The sequence below is a fragment of the Podarcis raffonei genome, chromosome 2 (genome assembly GCF_027172205.1).
Source record: "Podarcis raffonei isolate rPodRaf1 chromosome 2, rPodRaf1.pri, whole genome shotgun sequence".
Taxonomy (NCBI): Eukaryota; Metazoa; Chordata; class Lepidosauria; order Squamata; family Lacertidae; genus Podarcis; species Podarcis raffonei.
The window spans coordinates 121,971,994-121,991,641 of NC_070603.1; the positions used below are offsets into that span (position 1 = coordinate 121,971,994).

The 19,648-nt window shown below is 47.4% G+C and overlaps 2 protein-coding genes across 2 annotated transcripts in view; one reads left to right on the forward strand and one right to left on the reverse strand.

Moving 5' to 3' along the window:
* Positions 1-9,785, forward strand: part of LOC128409318 (alpha-2-macroglobulin-like) — a 64,236-nt gene extending 54,451 nt beyond the window's left edge. The window contains exons 32-36 of the mRNA XM_053379661.1: positions 553-643; positions 2,497-2,565; positions 2,718-2,820; positions 4,066-4,107; positions 9,486-9,785. Of these exons, the coding sequence (XP_053235636.1) occupies positions 553-643; positions 2,497-2,565; positions 2,718-2,820; positions 4,066-4,107; positions 9,486-9,511 (331 nt within the window). The 3' untranslated portion in view covers positions 9,512-9,785. The remainder of the gene's footprint in view (positions 1-552; positions 644-2,496; positions 2,566-2,717; positions 2,821-4,065; positions 4,108-9,485) is intronic.
* Positions 9,786-13,384: 3,599 nt separating this feature from the next.
* Positions 13,385-16,591, reverse strand: LOC128408840 (vomeronasal type-2 receptor 26-like). The gene is made up of 4 exons (XM_053378863.1): positions 16,572-16,591; positions 16,264-16,447; positions 15,650-15,776; positions 13,385-14,649 (listed from the first exon to the last, which is right to left on the reverse strand). Exons 1-4 carry the CDS (start codon positions 16,589-16,591, stop codon positions 13,718-13,720), a joined length of 1,263 nt encoding a protein of 420 aa, XP_053234838.1. The 3' UTR covers positions 13,385-13,717.
* Positions 16,592-19,648: the final 3,057 nt, after the last annotated feature.

The window sequence follows — 19,648 nt, forward strand, 5'->3', positions numbered from 1 at the left end:
CACACACATGTACAGAAGGCAATTGACATAAAACTGACACGCAGGACAAAATGATGTTCCTTTTTTATCCAACCAACAAGCCCATTATGGAGGTTTCCCTGACAATTGGTGACTTCCGCAAGGGAGTAACTGGAGAAACATTTTGTCTCCAGCTGCAACACAGTTGGGTCCCTTACATTGCTTTGCTTTGAATGTACAATGTTGCAAATGGGATCCGTTCCAGAGACCCGTTCCCAACCCGAAAAGAACGCAACCCGCGTCTGTGAGTCTGCGCATGCACAGGTCGGGATTTGCCGCATCTGTGAAATGCACGTGACGTCATTTTGCTCATCTGCACATGCGCAAGCGGCAGAACCCGGAAGTAACACGTTCCATTACTTCCGGGTTGCCGTGGGATGCAACCTGAAAACGCGCAACCTGAAGCAAACATAACATGAGGTATGACAGTGTTAGAAGCCACATTGGGTGGCTGTGGGAGGTCTGGTGGTCAGGGAAGACAAGCATTGGAGTACTGGTGTGAGAATTCTTTCCTTTCCCTCTTTGATCTCTCAGTTACATTGGCAAGTGGCCGACCTCTAACATGGTGATCCTTGATGTGAAGATGCTCTCAGGATTCATCCCGGTAAAATCATCTGTAAGACAGGTAATGGCTGTTTGAGTGGCAGTGCCCCCACCCCAAAACTCCCTTGGCAATGTTGTTGTTGGCATGTGTCTGACTTGAGAGATAATGCAGTGCGCATCCGGGGATGAAGTCAAACAGTTGCATTTGCACAGGGGTCCCCAAACTAAGGCCCGCGGGCTGGATAAGGCCCAAGGGACTCATTTATCTGACCCGGGGTGACCCCCGCTGCACCGCTGCTGCCACCCGCTCTTACCGGCGTTGCACTGCGCTGCTGCCCACTTCCGGGTCAGAGGAGCTCCGGAAATAGCTTGTGCGCATGTGCAAGCGTTATTTGCGCACGTGCAAGCGTTATTTCCGGTGCACATCCGGGTCGGAGGAGGCCCGTGCACATGTGCACAAGCTATTTCCAGTGCTCCTCCGACTCGGAAGTGCGCCGGAAATAGCATGTTTGCACGCGTATGGGCATGCACACCCCGCCCTCCGGCCCGCCGCGCTATCGGCACTGGAGACACAGGCCCGAGGCGTGGTAAGTTTGCTGATCCCTGCATTAGCAGCACCAAAGTGAGCTCCCTGAGGCGCAAGCCTGGGCAGTGTGTATAGAGATCCTGGGCTGCCCAGAAGACAAGAGCCCCTCTTGGCCTCGCTGATGTGGTTCAATGGAAAGCAGAGCAATACATTTGGCACCAGCTTGGCCGCAGGAGATGCCTGAAGGAGGTGCACTGTTCACTGTCCGTCCTCGCAGTGGCCAACCATATGTCTGTGTGAAACCTGCAAGCAGGATCCATGCACAAGAGCACCCTCCTCTGATGTAGCTTCCAGCAACTGGTATTCAGAAGCATTATTTCCCAAAGCCATGGACACAAAGCATAGCCGTCCTGGCCGGAAGCACTAACAGTAATCCTTGCACTGACAGGCACCTGATTTCTTTCTTTTTTGGTGATCCCTCGTAGCCGAGTAAGATTGTCTTCCATAAACATGGTTTTAAAAGTGAGTCCATAAGTGACTGTGGAAGCCAATTCTGGATCCGCACGTCCTTCCACAGTGGGGACATAGGTTTCCGGACAGGAATTGATCACAGTGAGGGTTTGCTAAACATGCCTTCCTCTTAGCACATTTCTCTCCTTCATCCTGACTTCGAGCGTCTTCAAAACCTATGACACCTTTGGTAAAGGCTGTTCTCCAACTGGAGCGCTTGCAGGCCAGTGTTTCCCAGTTGTCGGTGTTTATATGACTTTTTTTAAAGATTTGCCTTGAGTCTTTGAACCTCTTTTGTTGACCACCAGCATTACACTTTCCATTTTAAAGTTCAGAATAGAGTAGTTGCTTTGGAAGACGATAATCAGGCATCTGCACAACATGACCAGTCCAACGAAGTTGATGTTGAAGAATCATTGCTTCGACAATGGTGATCTTTGCTTCATCCAGTACGCTGGCATTAGTTCACCTGTCTTCCCAAGTGATGTAAACACCTCCTTAAAGACCTATCTATTTAGGCAGGCATTCACAGGCTCACAAGATTCATCACATCGCTCTGTTTCGTTATTTATTGATATTTATCAAATGTTTTATTGATGGCCTCTCTGTTTTTACTTATGTATTTCTTTGTATTTTTTGGATTTGAGTGCTGCATTTTGTTGGAGATGTTGATGATGTTGGCATTAGTTCACCTGTCTTCCCAGGTGATGTGTAAAATTGTTTGGAGACACCGTTGATGGAATCTTTCGAGGAGCTGGAGCTTGATTTAGCACTATGTTGAATACAATATTTACACTCCTTGGGGTTTCAGGCAGAAGCAAGAATGGTGGCTTGTCACAATTACTTGGGAATAATAAACCTCTCTCTTCTTCCACCACCCCCCCAATCCCCACCTCCAGCTAATGGGTAAAGCACAGGTCAAGCGGACAGAAGTGAGCACCAGCCACGTCCTTTTGTATTTGGAGAAGGTGAGTGAGGAGATTGGAAAGCAAGAAATGCATCCTTTGGGGAATGCCAACAGCTAGAACCCTCTGCCTGCCTGATGGCACACTCTTGCGAGGTCTTGCTTTGCTGGGTGTGTGATGGCTTATAACAGCTTACCCAACCGGCTTGCCCACAGGTGGACAATGTGACCCAGAGCCTATCCTTCACGGTGGAGCAGGATGTCCCTGTCCAGCACCTGAAGCCTGCCCTGGTGAAAGTCTATGATTACTATGAAACAGGTAAGAACAGGCTCTGGTACTGCAGAACTGCTCAGTATATAGTAGCGTTACAAGCCACCCAAACTCTGAGCAGTGAGAGATTACAGGGGTTCCAACCATTTCTCCAGGGTTCAGTTACCTTGCAATGAAGGCCAGCGCAGGCTGTGGTTTCTTTAGGATATGTTGTTTTCCTTACACACACATATATACAACCTAAGCCTAAGCTGGAGGGGCTCACAACATTAATCCCCCCACCCCCAAAAAATATTACTTCTCCATCACTCATAGCTTGGGATCCAGCACAGAGCAAGCATGTCTCTTGTGTCTCCATCTTCCAGCCAGCTTCCAGCCCAGTTCACAAACACCACACTGGCTATTGTCCTCTTAACTAGGTGAAGTCCACCCATTACCCTGGAGGGCACGATCAGTTAGTTGCATCTCTCACAGCCTGCCTCATTCTTTTGGGGTGCTGAGGAGGACACTTAAGTGGCCAGCTAAGTCATTGTTTTACAAACAGACTTGTCTGACTAGTTCAGCAATAGAATCCTCTGTTAGAGTCTAACTCCCACTGGGTACAGGACCCCAAGATTTGGAAAAGACTCAGACTGACCTTCCGAACCCACAACAGTATTGTCGTTAAGGTTCATCTCACGCTTCTTAGTTAGCTCTCAAACTGCCTTCCCCCAAAAAACCTGTAAATCCGCCATGTTGTTGTTGTTGTTTAGTCGTCTCCCACTCTTCATGACCCCATGGCCATACAAAAGTAATAGTTCTAAATGTTCTAAAGTCAACCCACCGAAAAAATCCACTAGACCAAAAATCTGGTGGCAGTTGGCACTGATGCAGGAAGTTAGAATCATAGAATCATAGAGTTGGAAGAGGCCAGAAGGGCCATCGAGTCCAACCCCCTGCCAAGCAGGAAAAACCATCAGAGCACTCCTGACATGTGGTTGTCAAGCCTCTGCTTAAAGACCTCCAAAGAAGGAGACTCCACCACACTCCTTGGCAGCAAATTCCACTGTCGAACAGCTCTTACTGTCAGGAAGTTCTTCCTAATGTTTAGGTGGAATCTTCTTTCTTGTAGTTTGGATCCATTGCTCCGTGTCCGCTTCTCTGGAGCAGCAGAAAACAACCTTTCTCCCTCCTCTATGTGACATCCTTTTATATATTTGAACATGGCTATCATATCACCCCTTAACCTCCTCTTCTCCAGGCTAAGTTGGAGGAGCCAGGGTCTTTCCTGACCATCTTTCATTGTATTTCCAGGTGACAGTGCCATTGCAAAGTACAGCGCCCCCTGCAGTACAGGTAAAGTATGAACAGAGATTGCCTCTCACCAACCCTACATGTGAAGCAGATCAAAACCACAAAAGGCCTCTCTAGGCCAGCACCCATATTTCTTCTGTGTCCAACCCAGATGCCTTTGTGGAGGCCCATAATCAGGGCATGATTTAGGGTCCTGCACCAAAGTCTCTAACACTGGCAGCTGCATCAAACAAAACAGCTGGTGGAATGGAGGACTGGACTCCTGAAATATACTCAGAGTCGCAAAGTGATTTCATGCTCTTTATTCAGCTCATAGTGGTGAGGAGGAATGAATGAATGTCCCCTCAAAGTATCTGCTTTATATACATTATTTACACAATGGGCTGCACATGATTGGCTAATTCCGGAATTCTACTGTAAGCCAATCAGGTTGTGGATTCACTTCTATCTGGAGCATGATTGGGTAGTTCCTGCCAACCAATCATACTGCTGCATTGTTCTAGGACCAATCAGACTGCTGCATTCTGAATCCTATTGTTCTAGGACCAATCAGACTGCTGCCTTTTGGATCCTATTCTTCTAGGACCAATCAGACTGCTGCAGTTTGGATCCTATTCAACTCAGTACATAACACCCCTCCCCTCTAAGTTCCAGTCCTGCCCGGGAGGTCGCATTCATAGTCCTCGAGGTACGCTGGCGGCCTACGTGTGCGTTGCGGCCTGGGGTGTTCCCTGGTCCGGGGTTCAGGTTCTGGCTCGTGTTCCAAGGATGCTGGCTGTGATGGGGCTATTTGGTCTGGCGCAACCGGCTCGCTCAGTCGTGGTTCTGGTTCTGGTGTCCTTTCGGCCTCGCAGGTCCTCTCTGTATTTACTGATTCTGCCTCTCCTGCTGGCCCCTCGTGCTCTATGGGCCTCACTGCCCCTCTGTTCCCTTGGGACTCCTCTGACCTTTCCTCCTCCTGGTTTTCTCCCGGGAATCGTCGCCGTATCTGGTCGCAGTGGCGGCGCCAGCATTGCCCCCCATCTGTTAGCACCTCGTACGACACGGGGCCAGTGACCCTGGTGACTGTGGCGGGTACCCATGCTGGGCCTGCCCCAAAATTCTTTGCGTACACTGGGTCCTGGGCCTCGAAGGTCCGGGGGTTCCTGCCTTCCCCCACCACTACCTCATCCTGAGCTCTATCGGGGTGAATGCGGTCCAATCTGATTGCAAGGCGCCGACCCATTAGTAGTTCAGCGGGGCTCCGGCCAGTTGTTGAGCTGGGGGTGCTGTGCTGTGCTAGAAGGAATGTGGCAAGGCGGTACTCCCAATCCCCTTGCGTCATGCGGCGAAGGGTGTCCTTGGTGGTCCGCACCATGCGTTCTGCTTGGCCATTGGTGGCAGGATGGAATGGCGCCGAACGGATGTGGCGGATGGCGTTCTGCGCTGTGAAGGTTTGGAATTCTCCTGACGTAAATGCAGTCCCGTTGTCTGAGACGAGAGTGTCAGGGAGCCCGTGGGTTGCAAACAGCCTGCGTAGTACCCGGATGGCTGCGGACGTAGAAGTGGACGGTACCAGTGCGACTTCCAGCCATTTGGTGTAGGAGTCCACCACTATGAAGAATGTTTTCCCCTGAAAGGGGCCAGCGAAGTCCACATGCAGGCGTGACCATGGTGCTCGGGCGGACTCCCAGGACTGGACTGGGGCCCTTGGGGGATCTGGGCGGGATTCTTGGCAGGCCTGGCAGTGTTTGACCCAGGCCTCTATCTCTCCGTCGATCCCCGGCCACCACACATAACTCCTGGCAAGGGCCTTCATTCTTACTACCCCTGGGTGTGTCTCGTGTAGGGCTGTGAGGACCCTTTTGCGGAGGGGCTGGGGAACAACGACCCTGCTTCCCCATAACAGGCACCCCTTGTGGGCCGACAGTTCATGTTTGCGGGTTGTGTAGCCGGCGAATTCTGGCCCGGGGCTGCTGCTGGGCCATCCCCTCCACACCCAGTCCAGGACCCGGGAGATGACCCTATCTTTCTTGGAATGGTGTGCAACTTCTTGTGCCTGAATGGGGCGGTCGGGAAGCAGCTCCAGGCTCATAACCTCTTGTGCAGGTGCTGGGTCGGGGCCTGTTTCCGGTAGTGGTAGCCTGCTGAGGGCATCCGCATGGCCCATCGCCTTCCCCGGACGGTGAATCAGTGCATACTGGTAGCTGGCAAGGAAAATTGACCACCTGAGGACGCGAGGAGACAGCACTTGGGGGGTCTGCTTTTCAGGGGCAAATAAGCCAAGCAACGGCTTGTGGTCAGTCACCACGGTGAAGGGCCGCCCGTACAAGAAATCATGGAATTTTTTTACTCCCTTCACGATTGCCAGTCCCTCCTTGTCGATTTGCGAGTAGTTCCGCTCGGTTGCGTTGAGTGTCTGGGAAAAGTATGCCACCGGTACCTCTCTTCCATCCGGGAGTTGGTGTCCCAGGACAGCGCCAATTCCATAGGGCGAGGCATCGCATGCTAGCACCACCGGCAGCCTCTCATCGAAGTGTGCCAAGACCGAGTTTGAGACAAGCAAGTCCTTGACTGCCTGGAATGCGGCCTCCTGGCGCTGGCCCCACACCCAAGGGGCCCGCTTGTCCAGGAGTCTGTGTAGGGGCTCTGCTACCGCCGCCTTGTGGGGAAGGAAGGAATGGTAAAAGTTCAATAGTCCCAAGAAGGCCTGAAGTTCAGTCTTGTTCTTGGGCGCTGGGGCATCACAAATGGCCCGTACCTTGTCCCCAGTCGGGTGGACCCCTTCTGCGTCCACCATAAATCCCAGAAAGTCCACCTGAGGCACTCCTAGTAGACATTTTTCCCGCTTCACCTTGAGACCCGCCGTCTGGAAACGGTGCAGAACGGTGCGGAGGCGGTCCTCAAACTCCTCTGGTGTGGGCCCGGCAATCAACACATCATCGAAGAAGGGGGTGACGCCAGGAATCCCTTTAAGTAGAGAGTCCATTAGATTCTGGAATATGCCTGGTGCCACGCTGACACCGAATTGCAGCCGCTTTACCCTGAATGCTCCTCTGTGCGTCACAATCGTCTGTGCCTCTGCTGTGGCCTCATCTACTGGCAGCTGTTGATATGCTTGGGCCAAGTCCAGCTTGCCAAAAATTTTCGACCCAGCCAGGGTGGCAAGAACATGGCTGACCACTGGCACTGGGTATGCATGGGCCGTGAGGGCCTTGTTTATGGTACATTTGTAGTCTGCGCAGATGCGGACTGAACCATTAGGCTTGACGGGCGTGACGATTGGGGTTTCCCAGGGGGCATTAGGCACCGGCTCCAGCACTCCTTGCTTCACGAGCCGGTCCAATTCCTCGTCTATACGAGGTTTCAGGGCGAACGGGACCCGGCGGGCCTTGAGCCTGACCGGTCGTACTGCGGGGTCAAGCTGTAGAGCAATGGGGGGGCCCGTATACTGTCCCAATTTCCCATCGAAAACCCCCGGAAATTCCTTGCATATGGCGTCCACGTCCACTTGTAAGCTAGTGTGGTTCACCCCGGTGACGGCTAGCCCCAGTGGTCCAAACCATGCTAATCCCAGTAAGCTAATGTAGGGGCCCTTGACCACAAGCAAGTCCAGTTGCCGCGTCCGCCCTCGGTATTGCACCCTGAAGGTCCCCACCCCCATTGTGGGGACCTTACGTTTTTGGAAGTCCCGGAGGGTGAATGGGGCCGGCCTGAGTTTGGGACCCCCAGTAGGACACAGTTTCCTTAAGGTCCTTGCCGAGATTATGGATAGAGTTGAACCCGTGTCAAGCTCCATGCGGCATGGGGCCCCCTCTATCTGTACGTCAACATAAATTTTCTCTACGTTGGGGTGGGGCAACTGGTATACCTGGAAGTCCGTGAGCTCTGTCGAGTTGCCTTGGTGCGTTGGGCCCCGGGACCTGGGGCTCTTGGATTGGTCATCTGATGCCTGGCGTCGGGTGGGCCGAGCCCGACACACCCGGGCGATGTGTCCCAATTTTCTGCACTGCCTGCACTCTGCGTTGCGGAAACGGCAGGTCCTCCTCTCGTGACTTTCTCCACAGCTTGCGCAGTTCCCTCCTCGTCGAGGCAGCTGTGGTATGTGGGCTGCTTGAGTGCGCTGCTGTACTCGGTGCACCTCCTCCCTGTCGGATCCTGAGTCATCGGTGAGGTCTTCGTGGTGGACCCTCGGTTGGGACGGCTGGCTCGGCCGTGCCTCTTGCGTCGACCTCTCGGCAGCTTCCGTTGCCAGGGCCTCCTCCAGAGCGACCTGGAACGTTAGGTCCTTCTTAGCGTAGAGGCGTCGTTGCAGCTTCTCATCCTTCAGGCCACCGACGAGGCGGTCACGAAGCATGTTCTCCAGCTCTGAGAAGTTGCAGAACCGGGCGGCTTGGCGGAGAGAGGTCACAAACCCAGTTATGGTTTCCCCAGGGGCTTGCCGCTTTGCGTAGAAGGCATTTCGACGAGCCACCACTGAGGGCTGCGGCGAAAAGTGCCCCTTCAGCTGTTCCATTATTGTTTTGTATGGAACAGTAGCGACGTCTTCAGGCGCAAGGAGGGCCCGGGCAATTTCAAACGTCTCCTCTCCGCAGACGCTGAAGAATATCGCCCTCTTCTTGGCGTCTTCTTCGTCGATGACCCCTTTGGCTTCTAGGAGGAAGGTGAAACGGGAGGCGTACGCTTCCCAGTCTCCAGATGCTGGGTTGAATGGCGAGAAGCTGTTGTCGGTTGCCATTCTGAGTTCCTTGTGTCCCGGAGCTGAAGCCTGGATACACGGTGCGAGGCAGCGGTGCGGCAGGTGGCGGTGCTGCGGTGCTGTGTGTGGCAGTCAGCTCAGCGGAATCCCATCCTCGTCGCCAGTGAAATATACTCAGAGTCGCAAAGTGATTTCATGCTCTTTATTCAGCTCATAGTGGTGAGGAGGAATGAATGAATGTCCCCTCAAAGTATCTGCTTTATATACATTATTTACACAATGGGCTGCACATGATTGGCTAATTCCGGAATTCTACTGTAAGCCAATCAGGTTGTGGATTCACTTCTATCTGGAGCATGATTGGGTAGTTCCTGCCAACCAATCATACTGCTGCATTGTTCTAGGACCAATCAGACTGCTGCATTCTGAATCCTATTGTTCTAGGACCAATCAGACTGCTGCCTTTTGGATCCTATTCTTCTAGGACCAATCAGACTGCTGCAGTTTGGATCCTATTCAACTCAGTACATAACAACTCCCATTCTGCAGGATGAGGGGTCCCCAACCTGGGCTGATAGAGTTGGGAGAAGGACATGAAAGGGGGACAAACTGTAAATTCTCTGGCTTATGGGGTGGCTGGTCACCATATGGATGTTCTGTCTCTGATCCCTAAAACATATTGGGCCATTTCTGGTTGAATGCTTGGCCAAAGGAGATTCTTGTGTTTTTCCCTCCACTGCAGATGACATTAAACAGGGGAATGCGTGAGGAATGAAGCCCATCACCCCCAGTAGACTCTGTTGGCATCTTCCTTCCACCATCAGACACAAGTGGACAGAGCAACCAGGACAGCAACACAGAGAGGGAAGCATTTATCCCGACACAGCCAACAAAAATCTTCTCTGCTTTGCTTGCTTATTCCACCATTTGAATAAGCCCTGTACCCACCTTTTCTCATTTTGAGATCCTTTTCTACATCTGCTACTACTTCCCTCTATTGGATGAAAAAGAAAATAAAAGGAATCCATTCATTTCTTTTTAACCTGTCTGGCCTCATATTTTCTTCTGGCCCAAATCCAATACAGAATTAGGGCTTGAGCTACATGTTTAGCAGCAAACTCATGTCTTAGGATGTTGCTGAATGACTGCAAAGTGTGTGACAGAGAGAGAGAGAGAGAGAGAGAGAGAGAGAGAGAGAGAGAGAGAGAGGTGGGGGATAGAAAGATCTGTCAAATTCATTTTTCTCAGGTTCTCATTTTTTTCAATCGTAAATCCAGTTCTCCAAATTTCTGCAGCAATTCACAAATTTTCTTTTATAAACAAATCATCATGAAGGTGATGGAATGCCAAGAAAATATAGAGGTGCTCTTTAATGAGCTGTCAAGATGGTATACATCTAAACCAACTTTTCAGGATGCAATCCCTATGGGGTGAAGGGGGTCTTGTCTCTTGAGGAGACAGGGGTCAGCTGAAATTCCCCCACACCTAGAAGGACCCACAGAGTCCCAGTTAACTACTTTACTGCCTCCAGCTGAATGAAACCAGCTGTCCAGATAACTCCTGCCATCCCAAGGTACAGCTTCTCCAGTGTCACATACACAGCAGAATCTCATGACACAGATGCCTTGAAACACAGACTTCCTGACCTAGACGTTCTGATCATTACTTCCCAAAACTAGGTATTTGTAAGTCCAGGGTGCGGTGCAGAGTGTAGCACAAGAGAGTTTGGGTCTCAGGTTGGCAGAATCCAAAATTCCCAAGTCCGTTTGACTCTTTCCCACCCCCCGCCCCAGTCATATCCATAATCCCATATTCAAGATAGTGGTACAACTCTTCTTTTTCATGAGAGGGGTTGCCTGAAAACAGTCTCCAGGGTCTGGGCAGACACCCAGCTCAGGATCAGCTCCAGCAGTTCTTCTGGCACAGAGTCCCACAGAACAAGACTGGTATGCAATAAAGAGAATTATCAGGTTTCTTAAAGGTACTGTTGCTTACAAGCTGAAATTATCAGCACAAGGTTCAGGTGAACTGATGCAGACTAGGCACCAGATCTTAGTGATTGTAAATCCACTTATGACAGACTATTTCTTTACTAGTTACAGGTAGGTAGCCATGTTGGTCTGCTGTAGACGAAACAAAATAATAAAATTTCTTTCAGTAGCATCTTAGTAAAGGTAAAGGGACCCCTGACCATTAGGTCCAGTCGTGACCGACTCTGGGGTTGCAGTGCTCATCTCGCTTTATTGGCCAAGGGAGCCGGTGTACAGCTTCTGGGTCATGTGGCCAGCATGACTAAGCCGCTTCTGGCGAACCAGAGCAGAACCGTTTACCTTCCCGCCGGAGGTATTTATCTACTTGCATTTTGATGTGCTATCAAACTGCTAGGTTGGCAGAAGCAGGGACCGAGCAACAGGAGCTCACACCGTTGCAGGGATTCGAACTGCCAACCTTCTGATTGGCAAGCCCTAGGCTCTGTGCTTTAACCCACATCACCACCCGTGTCCCTCAGCAGCACCTTAGAGACTAAGTTTGTTATTGGTATGAGCTTTTCTCTAAGGTGCTACTGGAAGGTTTTTTTCCCTTTACTATAAAACTACAACTGAACAATATTGCAGTAAGCAGAATATTGTGTCTGTTTCAAGTTATGAAGTTGAATATATCAGTTTATCTACAGCTTTTAATGAGAGAATCTGGTTTAAGCAAATATTATTTGAAATGAATTTAGACATGCAGAAAGCTGTCACAATATCTGAGGATTATCCAGCACGTATAAGTATGGCAGAATCTGAAAAGATTAGCAAAAGGACAACACATATAGACATCAAATTCCATCATGTAAAGGACCGATGTGATCAAGGAGTGGTAAAAAAATTCAGTATACTCCAACTGAAGATATGCTTGCAGATATTATGACTAAAGTACAGGAAAGAGATAAATGTGTGGATTACTTATTATAACTAGAATTGAAGACTGTTCTGCAGTAAAGCTCTGAAGTGCATTCTTGTAACGGAGAGATTTCATTTCATTTCTTTCTTTTCCTTTTTTCTTTTTTTAAACTTGATTTACACATTAAAAGTTACACATAATAAAACACATTGAAACACATTGCTCTATTATATAATAAAAAAAGAGAAAGGAAGGAAGGAAAAATAGGAAAAAGAATAAAAAAGAGCATTCAACAAATCATCTTGTCAAGTACATACAGTAATTTAAGGAATACAAACTGTCATTGTCATTATTATGAACACATATTTCAATATGAGATTCTTTTCACATCACCTTATATTTTTCTCCTTGCGACTCTCACTTTCTTATCTATGTCTAATCTCTGGTTTCATTCCTGTGATTTATTTGATGACTTCCTTCTGCCTCCATGCGGTTCTTAATTTTTTATATCTTAAAATTTATGCATCCATTTTAACATGGTGGAGAACCGTTCTATTATCTCTGTGGAATTTAGTCGATGCGCAACCAATTGTGATCGTTGGAACTGTATTTCATCATGTAATCTTTAAAAACATCCCATTCTTTTCTGATCTTGTCTCCAGATTGATTTCTTATTACTTCTGTTGATTTTGCCAACTCAGGATACTCACATAATTTTAGGTGCCATTCTTCTTTTGTCAATATTACATTACTTTTCCAGTACTTTGCTATCAGAATCCTGGCAGCTGTAATTGCATGAAGAAATACTCTTTTATTAATTTCTGGGATATTTGTTATAAAGATACCTAATAAAAATAATTCTGGTTTTTTAGGAAATGTGTATTTTAACATTTTCTTCAATTCTTCATAAATTGTGACCCCAAAAGATTTATTTTTGGACATGTTCACCACATGTGGAAAAGGTTTCCATTTTCATGATAACACCGCCAACACTTAATACTATTCTTTTTGCTTTTTTGGCCAATTTTGATGGGCTCGAATACCACCTGTAAGCCATCTTCATAATATTTTCTTTAATCAGTTAGCATGCTGTGAATTTCATATCTTTTTTTCCAAAGGTTTTCCCATTTCTCCAATTCTATTGGATAACAAAAATCTTGGGCCCATTTAACCATCACCTCTTTAACTTCTTCATCTTTTAGATTCCCATCTTATAATAACAAACATTTTTGAGAGATTTTTATTATTTAATAGCAATTCACTTTCAAAATCTGATAATTTAGTATCAAATATGTTCATTATTTTCCCCCCTTCCTTAAAAATTTCATTTAGCTGATGGTATGGTAACCAACTTATGCCCATTTGTTTAAGTATGTCATATTTTTTTCAATTTAAGTTGGTTGTTCTCTTCTTCCAATAATTCTTTGTATGATTGCCAGTTAGTTTCTGTATTTTCCCTTATAACTGCTATGGCTTCCATTGGTGAAAGCCACCAAGGGAGTTTAGGCTCCAACAATTTTTTATTTCTTTCCCAGACTTCATATAGTGCTTTTCTAATAATATGATTAAGAAATCCTTTATGAATTCTAACTTTATTGTAGCCCAAATAGCCGTGCCAACCCACTATATTATCCCATCCTTCAATATCTAATAGATTTGCATTCTTTAATTATATCCATTCTTTAATCTAGAGATTTCATTTCTAGACAAAATCCACATTAGTGATTTCATGGAATAACTCTAACAATACATGCTCAACCATTTCCATGCCACATCAAAAATGATATAAAGATAACTGGGTTTCTCCCTGTGCCCTATTTCTGGAAAGCATATAATAACTGATCCACATTAGCATTAGCAGCATAAAGGCTCGGTTATCTAGTGGAAATTAGGCAGAGATAAAGCAAAACATATTAAAGATTCAGCCCAGTAACCATTGCAGTTATTACGTAATCATTTTGTTTATTCATGATGTACTCAAAGTGGAGAGATCTATATGGATAAATAATCTGAAGACAAGTAAGCATGCTTCATTTCTTCAGTGGTGGGCATAGTCAACATTGAATCATTAAAGCATAAGATGTCATCTTAAGTTTTTGTAGTCAAGTGCTCCTTTGTATTCAGATCAGGCCTCAGCACAATAATGTAGCACTTGGGAATGAAGATGCAGCCCAGAAGCCCAGCACTGGAGGCCAAGATGGAGAAAACCTGCACGGCTACCATGTACTTCCCCTTGGTGCTCAGGTAGGTGGGCACAAAGGACACCCAAACACTGCAGAAGACCAGCATGCTGAAGGCGATCAGCTTGGCTTCATTGAAGGCCCCAGGCAGCTTCCTGGCTAGGAAAGCCACAATGAAGCAGATGGCAGCCAGGAAGCCCATGTAGCCAAGAGCACCATAAAACATGGCCACAGACCCTTCGTTGCACTGCAGGATGATCTCTCGGGGCTGGGAGTGCATGTCAGACTCTGGGAATGGGGGCGAAATCCCCAGCCAGATGGTGCAGATGACAACTTGGACACTGGAACAGGAAATGACAATGGAGTTGGCCAGACTCTTCCCCAGCCATCTCCTCACCCTGTTCCCTGGCTTAGTGGCCAGGAAGGCAAGCACCACCATTATGGTTTTTGCCAACACAGAAGAAACAGCAACTGAGAAGATGATGCTGAAGGCTGTTTGCCTAAGAAGGCAGGCCACTTTCCTTGGTGGGCCAATGAAGAGGAAGGAGGACAAAAAGGAAAGCAGAAGGGAGACAAGCAGAATGTAGGAGAGATCCCGGTTGTTGGCTTTGACTATTGGAGTTTCCTTGTATTTAATGAAGATTCCTAATATGGTGCAAGCTGTTGAAGAGAAGAAGATGGCAATGGAAACCAAGGTGATTCCCAGATGTTCTTCATAAGCCAGCAAGATGATACTCTTGGGGACACATTGATCTTGGTCCTTGTTTGGATGCTGATCTTCTGGGCATTTGCTGCAATGTTCAGCATCTGTGGAAGTGAGATAGAGTGGCCTCAGCCTCACTTACATCTATAAACAACCATGTTCTAGTGTATATATAGGGAGATTAGGGAGGTTAGGAAATAAACATGTATAACAGGGAAAGAGAGGCAAATCTTGTTCATTTGCTTATTTAATGTTTACATCTGTATGCTCTAGTCCCTCCGAGGAGATAAGAGGAGGTGGACAAGGGTTTTCTGAGTTTTGATCACCAAAGCAATGTGATGCAGATTCATCTTAATTGTAAAGTTCTTGCCTAATTCTTGCAATTAAGCTTGCCTAATGCTGAAGATCCACCTCTTTACCTTGACTTGTGACACTTTCCCCCCATTATTATTTGATTATTTATTTCTTATATTTAAGTCACAGCTTTCCTCCACGGAACTCATGGTGGTTTACATCTTTCTCCCTTTCTCTTTTTACCCTCACAACAACCCTGTGAGCTAGGTTTGGGAGGAAGGAAGGGAGGGAGACTGGTCCAATGTACCATTTGGAATACATATATACTACATCTTAGATAATTTTTCATTATCTGGAATGGAAGGAAATTATTTAAACAAATAATTGTCTTCTAATATTTCACTTTTTCTGTAAGTTTCTTTTTTATATCTTCAGTAGTTAATACAAACAGTATGCTACATCTTTCATGAAATGCTCGCAGTATTCAGATCAAAATTGTCCAAATATTGTAATCGTTTTCATGTATTGTATTGTGCTTTTACTGTGTTAGATATTTGTCATTTTCTACCTTTAAAATAACTTCCTAAATTCATTTCCTTTTGGTGTGGTGCTGGGTTTAAAAATAAAATAAAAATCATTGAGGGCATGGTATAAAATAGGGAAAAAATGAAGATGCTGTAGGTAGTGCATTCCTTAGAGATTACTTCTTTAAGGTCCTTTATTTGTACTCCCTGGGATTTATGTACCTAAGCCAATAAATTTTCACAGAAAGCAAGTGTCTGAGCAAATCTCTGTCCTGTATTTACTCTCCCAAGGAATTCTCTCTCTCCCGGAGTCACCCACCTTCCTGAGTGGAGATGGTCCCTTCAGCACAAGGAGCACAAGCATAGCAGCAAACAGGCTCTCCTTCTAGAACCACCTTGGCATATCCCAGTTGACATCTTTTGGTACACCTAGAACGAGGCACAGCCTAACCATAAAGAGAAGGAGTATCAAGGGGAAAACGTTATGAGAAAGAGGAGAGGAGAGGACTACAGGATCCTCTCTCACAAATATATCTTAACTTTGTCCCGTACAGAGAAAGCTGTGTCCTCCCAGCTCTCACCTGGGAGCATACCTCTCTTCTCCCGGCCCCTAACCCTGAGAGATCTCCCCTCCCCTGTCTATCACACACAGAACCGTACAGTGCTTTTTAGGTACTGCACAAGCAGAAGTGTGGATGAGCCATAGGGAACACAGGATGTCTTGTCTGGGGATCCCTGGGCTCAGTAATTCATTGAGCATCCCAGATTCTGCTCTCATCTGGGGTGGTTGTGGGAAGAGGGAGCAGCGGTGGCAACTCTTGTTGGATAGTTAAGACACATTCGCTTCACATTACAGTGCCATTTGGCAGCAGATGCATGAGGAAGAGCAGAGGCAAGCTCTCTTAACCTTTCCCCCTCTGTTGCACCTCCTACCTTGTTAAACTGCTTGGGCCACACAACGGCTTCTGGGTTAATGGTCAGCTTCATTCCGGCAGATGCCTCTCTCCTCACACTCCCAATGTTCACCATGACACGAGACTCATTGGGGAACATCACCCAATTCACAATGTCAAAGTTAGCTGGCTGCTCCCCATTCTCGTCCAAACACCGTCCGCCCCTGGAAGTATTCAAACACTGGATTTCGTTTAAGAAAGGGTGAAGCTGAAACGGCAGGGAAAAGAACATTAAGAGACCAGGAAAGCATGTTGAATATCTCAGAGCTGCTCACTTGCAGCTCTTACGAACGGCGGCCGGTGTGCATCTCATCGAGACTAGAAATACTATTCAGATGTTCTATTTTATTAAAGCATCTACAGAGCACCTTTCATATAAAAAGGAAGGCGCTTAGAAATTTTATCTCTCTCTCTCTCTCTCTTTATATACAATTTTATTTATACTTTTCAGATATATACATTTCACTGATTTTACCGTCATTTTGACATTTTAAAACTTGACTTCCTTCCCCCTCTTTCTGAGGCTCCTTAAATTTATTTTTTAATATCTTCCGCATATCCGGATTAACTTAACTTGCTCATTTATTTATCTTCTTTATATATATATACTCTCTTATAGCTACGGGTTATTATAATAATCCTGCCAGTGTTTTTATCTGTTTACAATTTATCTGTAAATATTCAATAAACAATTTCCATTCTTTTATTAAAAAAAAGTTTGTTATCTTGATTTCTTATTTTTCCGGCAAGTTTTGCTATTTCTGCATATTCCATAAGTTTTTGTATCCATTCTTCCTTTGATGGGACTTCTTCTTCTTTCCATTTTTGGGCAAGTAACATTTTTGCTGCTGTAGTCGCACACATGAATAAATTTCTATACAATTTCGGTAGTTCTATCCCTATAATCCCCAGAAGAAAGGCTTCTGGTTCCCACCCCGAAATGTTATTTTAAACATCCTTTTCATTTCATTATATATCATTTCCCAGTAAGCCTTAACCCAGGGGTCAGCAAACCTTTTCAGCAGGGGGCTGGTCCACTGTCCCTCAGACCTTGTGGGGGGCCGGACTACATTTTGGGGGGGGGGGGAATGAACAAATTCCTATGCCCCACAAATAACCCAGAGATGCATTTTAAATAAAAGCACACATTCTACTCATGTAAAAACACACTGATTCCCGGACTGTCCGCGGGCCAGATTTAGAAGGCGATTGGGCTGGATCTGGCCCCCGGGCCTTAGTTTGCCTACCCGTGCCTTAACCTTACGATATATGATAAAAATAACCTTCTTTGTTCTTTGTTCATTTCCAACACTTATTTGATTTAGTTCCAACACTTTATTTGATTTTTGCCGGTTTACTCAGTGTTAGATACCGTCGACAATATGACACTGTTCAAATAAAAAACCCCACAAAGGCCTTAAATATGCAAAATGTCTAACAGAGGCATTCCTAAAAATCAGTGCTCAGGAACGTTCTTGTGAAAATGTTTCCCAGGCAGGTGCATTATGTGACCTGTGAGAGCAGCAAAATAACCAGACTACACAATGGTGATAGGATAAAATCAGGCCAAATCTTTATTGACAGCAGCAGGCAGGGCAAGGGTTGGCCTGGCATTGGGTCCCAGGATCAGTTCATTATTCCATAAGTCCCATGTTGATGGAAAGGATCCACTGGGTTTGGATCACTCCAAACCTGTTCCATGGGAGTTGGTCAGTGTTGACCCTTGCTGTGGTGACCACGGTGCAGATTCCTACCAGGCAGATACCACAACACCAAGCTTTCACTCAGGGCCCCCCTTATACTATGCCCACTGTGATTTCCACCCTCATACAAACAACATTCTTCGCCTAAGAAAGGCCTTAATTTCACTGAGCTAAAGGGAGTGGGGGAAAGACCCAACCAAGTTCCAATCAGGTTGAGTGGGGCGAAATCATTTCCAGCCCTGTCAGCCACAGAGAGACCTCCGGGACACGGCTGCTGCTGCTGCTGCGCGCGTGAGTGTTTGGGGAGGACCGCTCCCTTTTCTGCCAACTCCATCCGGCCGAGGGGGCGGGGCCTGCACTCACTGCCACAGCATAAGAGGCCTGACAGAGAGACCTCCGGGACACGGCTGCTGCTGCTGCTGCGCGCGTGAGTGTTTGGGAGGACCGCTCCCTTTTCTGCCAACTCCATCCGGCCGAGGGGGCGGGGCCTGCACTCACTGCCACAGCATAAGAGGCCTGACAGAGAGACCTCCGGGACACGGCTGCTGCTGCTGCTGCGCGCGTGAGTGTTTGGGAGGACCGCTCCCTCTCCTGCCAACTCCATCCGGCCGAGGGGGCGGGGCCTGCACTCACTGCCACAGCATAAGAGGCCTGACAGAGAGACCTCCGGGACACGGCTGCTGCTGCTGCTGCGCGCGTGAGTGTTTGGGGAGGACCGCTCCCTTTTCTGCCAACTCCATCCGGCCGAGGGGGCGGGGCCTGCACTCACTGCCACAGCATAAGAGGCCTGACAGAGAGACCTCCGGGACACGGCTGCTGCTGCTGCTGCGCGCGTGAGTGTTTGGGGAGGACCGCTCCCTTTTCTGCCAACTCCATCCGGCCGAGGGGGCGGGGCCTGCACTCACTGCCACAGCATAAGAGGCCTGACAGAGAGACCTCCGGGACACGGCTGCTGCGCGCGTGAGTGTTGGGAGGACCGCTCCCTCTCCTGCCAACTCCATCCGGCCGAGGGGGCGGGGCCTGCACTACCACTACAGTTTAGAGGCCTGAGCAGCTACCGGCAGCAATGGACAAAATGGTTGTAAATGTTTTAACCGCTTTTAATTTGCAGCACCTTAAATGGTGGCTGTTGTTTTTTATAATATTATATTATTCATTATTTTATGTTTGCTTGGGGTGGGATAAGCATTTAGTTAGCATTATTGTTTCTTGTTTTGTTTTGTTTTGTTCTGTTTTGTTTTATTATTATTATTATTATTATTATTCTGTTAAATTATTATATAGTTTGTATTTTGCTTTTTAAGGGGAAGGGTCATGGCTGCCTGGGAGTGGGCCTCAGCCAATAGATTGGGTGGGGCAGGTTCCACAGGGGGGGATGTATTGGGACACCCGATCTCAGTGATCACGGGCAGGAGGAGGAGTTATGCTAAGACCAGACCATGTCATTACCGAGGAGGCTGGTTTAGTCGTTGTTTGAGGACTATCCCTGCCTCCAGGTCTGGTCCTGACCGGAAGGATACAGTAATCAGCAAGGGAAACCCACATGACCTGAAAGTGTTGCTGTGCAATGCCAGGTCAATGATGAATAAAACCATTGCCATCCACGACCTGATTGTGGATGGAGGATTTGACCTGGCATGTGTGACAGAGACCTGGTTGGAT

Bases quoted from the DNA above. Each gene is read 5' to 3' on its own strand.
- LOC128408840 (XM_053378863.1), bottom strand. From the start codon at position 16,591: ATGCACACCGGCCGCCGTTC. The intron at 16,448-16,571 runs GTAAGAGCTGCA...GAATACTTCCAG, and splicing joins ATGCACACCGGCCGCCGTTC to GGGCGGACGGTGTTTGGACG. The intron at 15,777-16,263 runs GTAGGAGGTGCA...CTTTATGGTTAG, and splicing joins GGCCCAAGCAGTTTAACAAG to GCTGTGCCTCGTTCTAGGTG.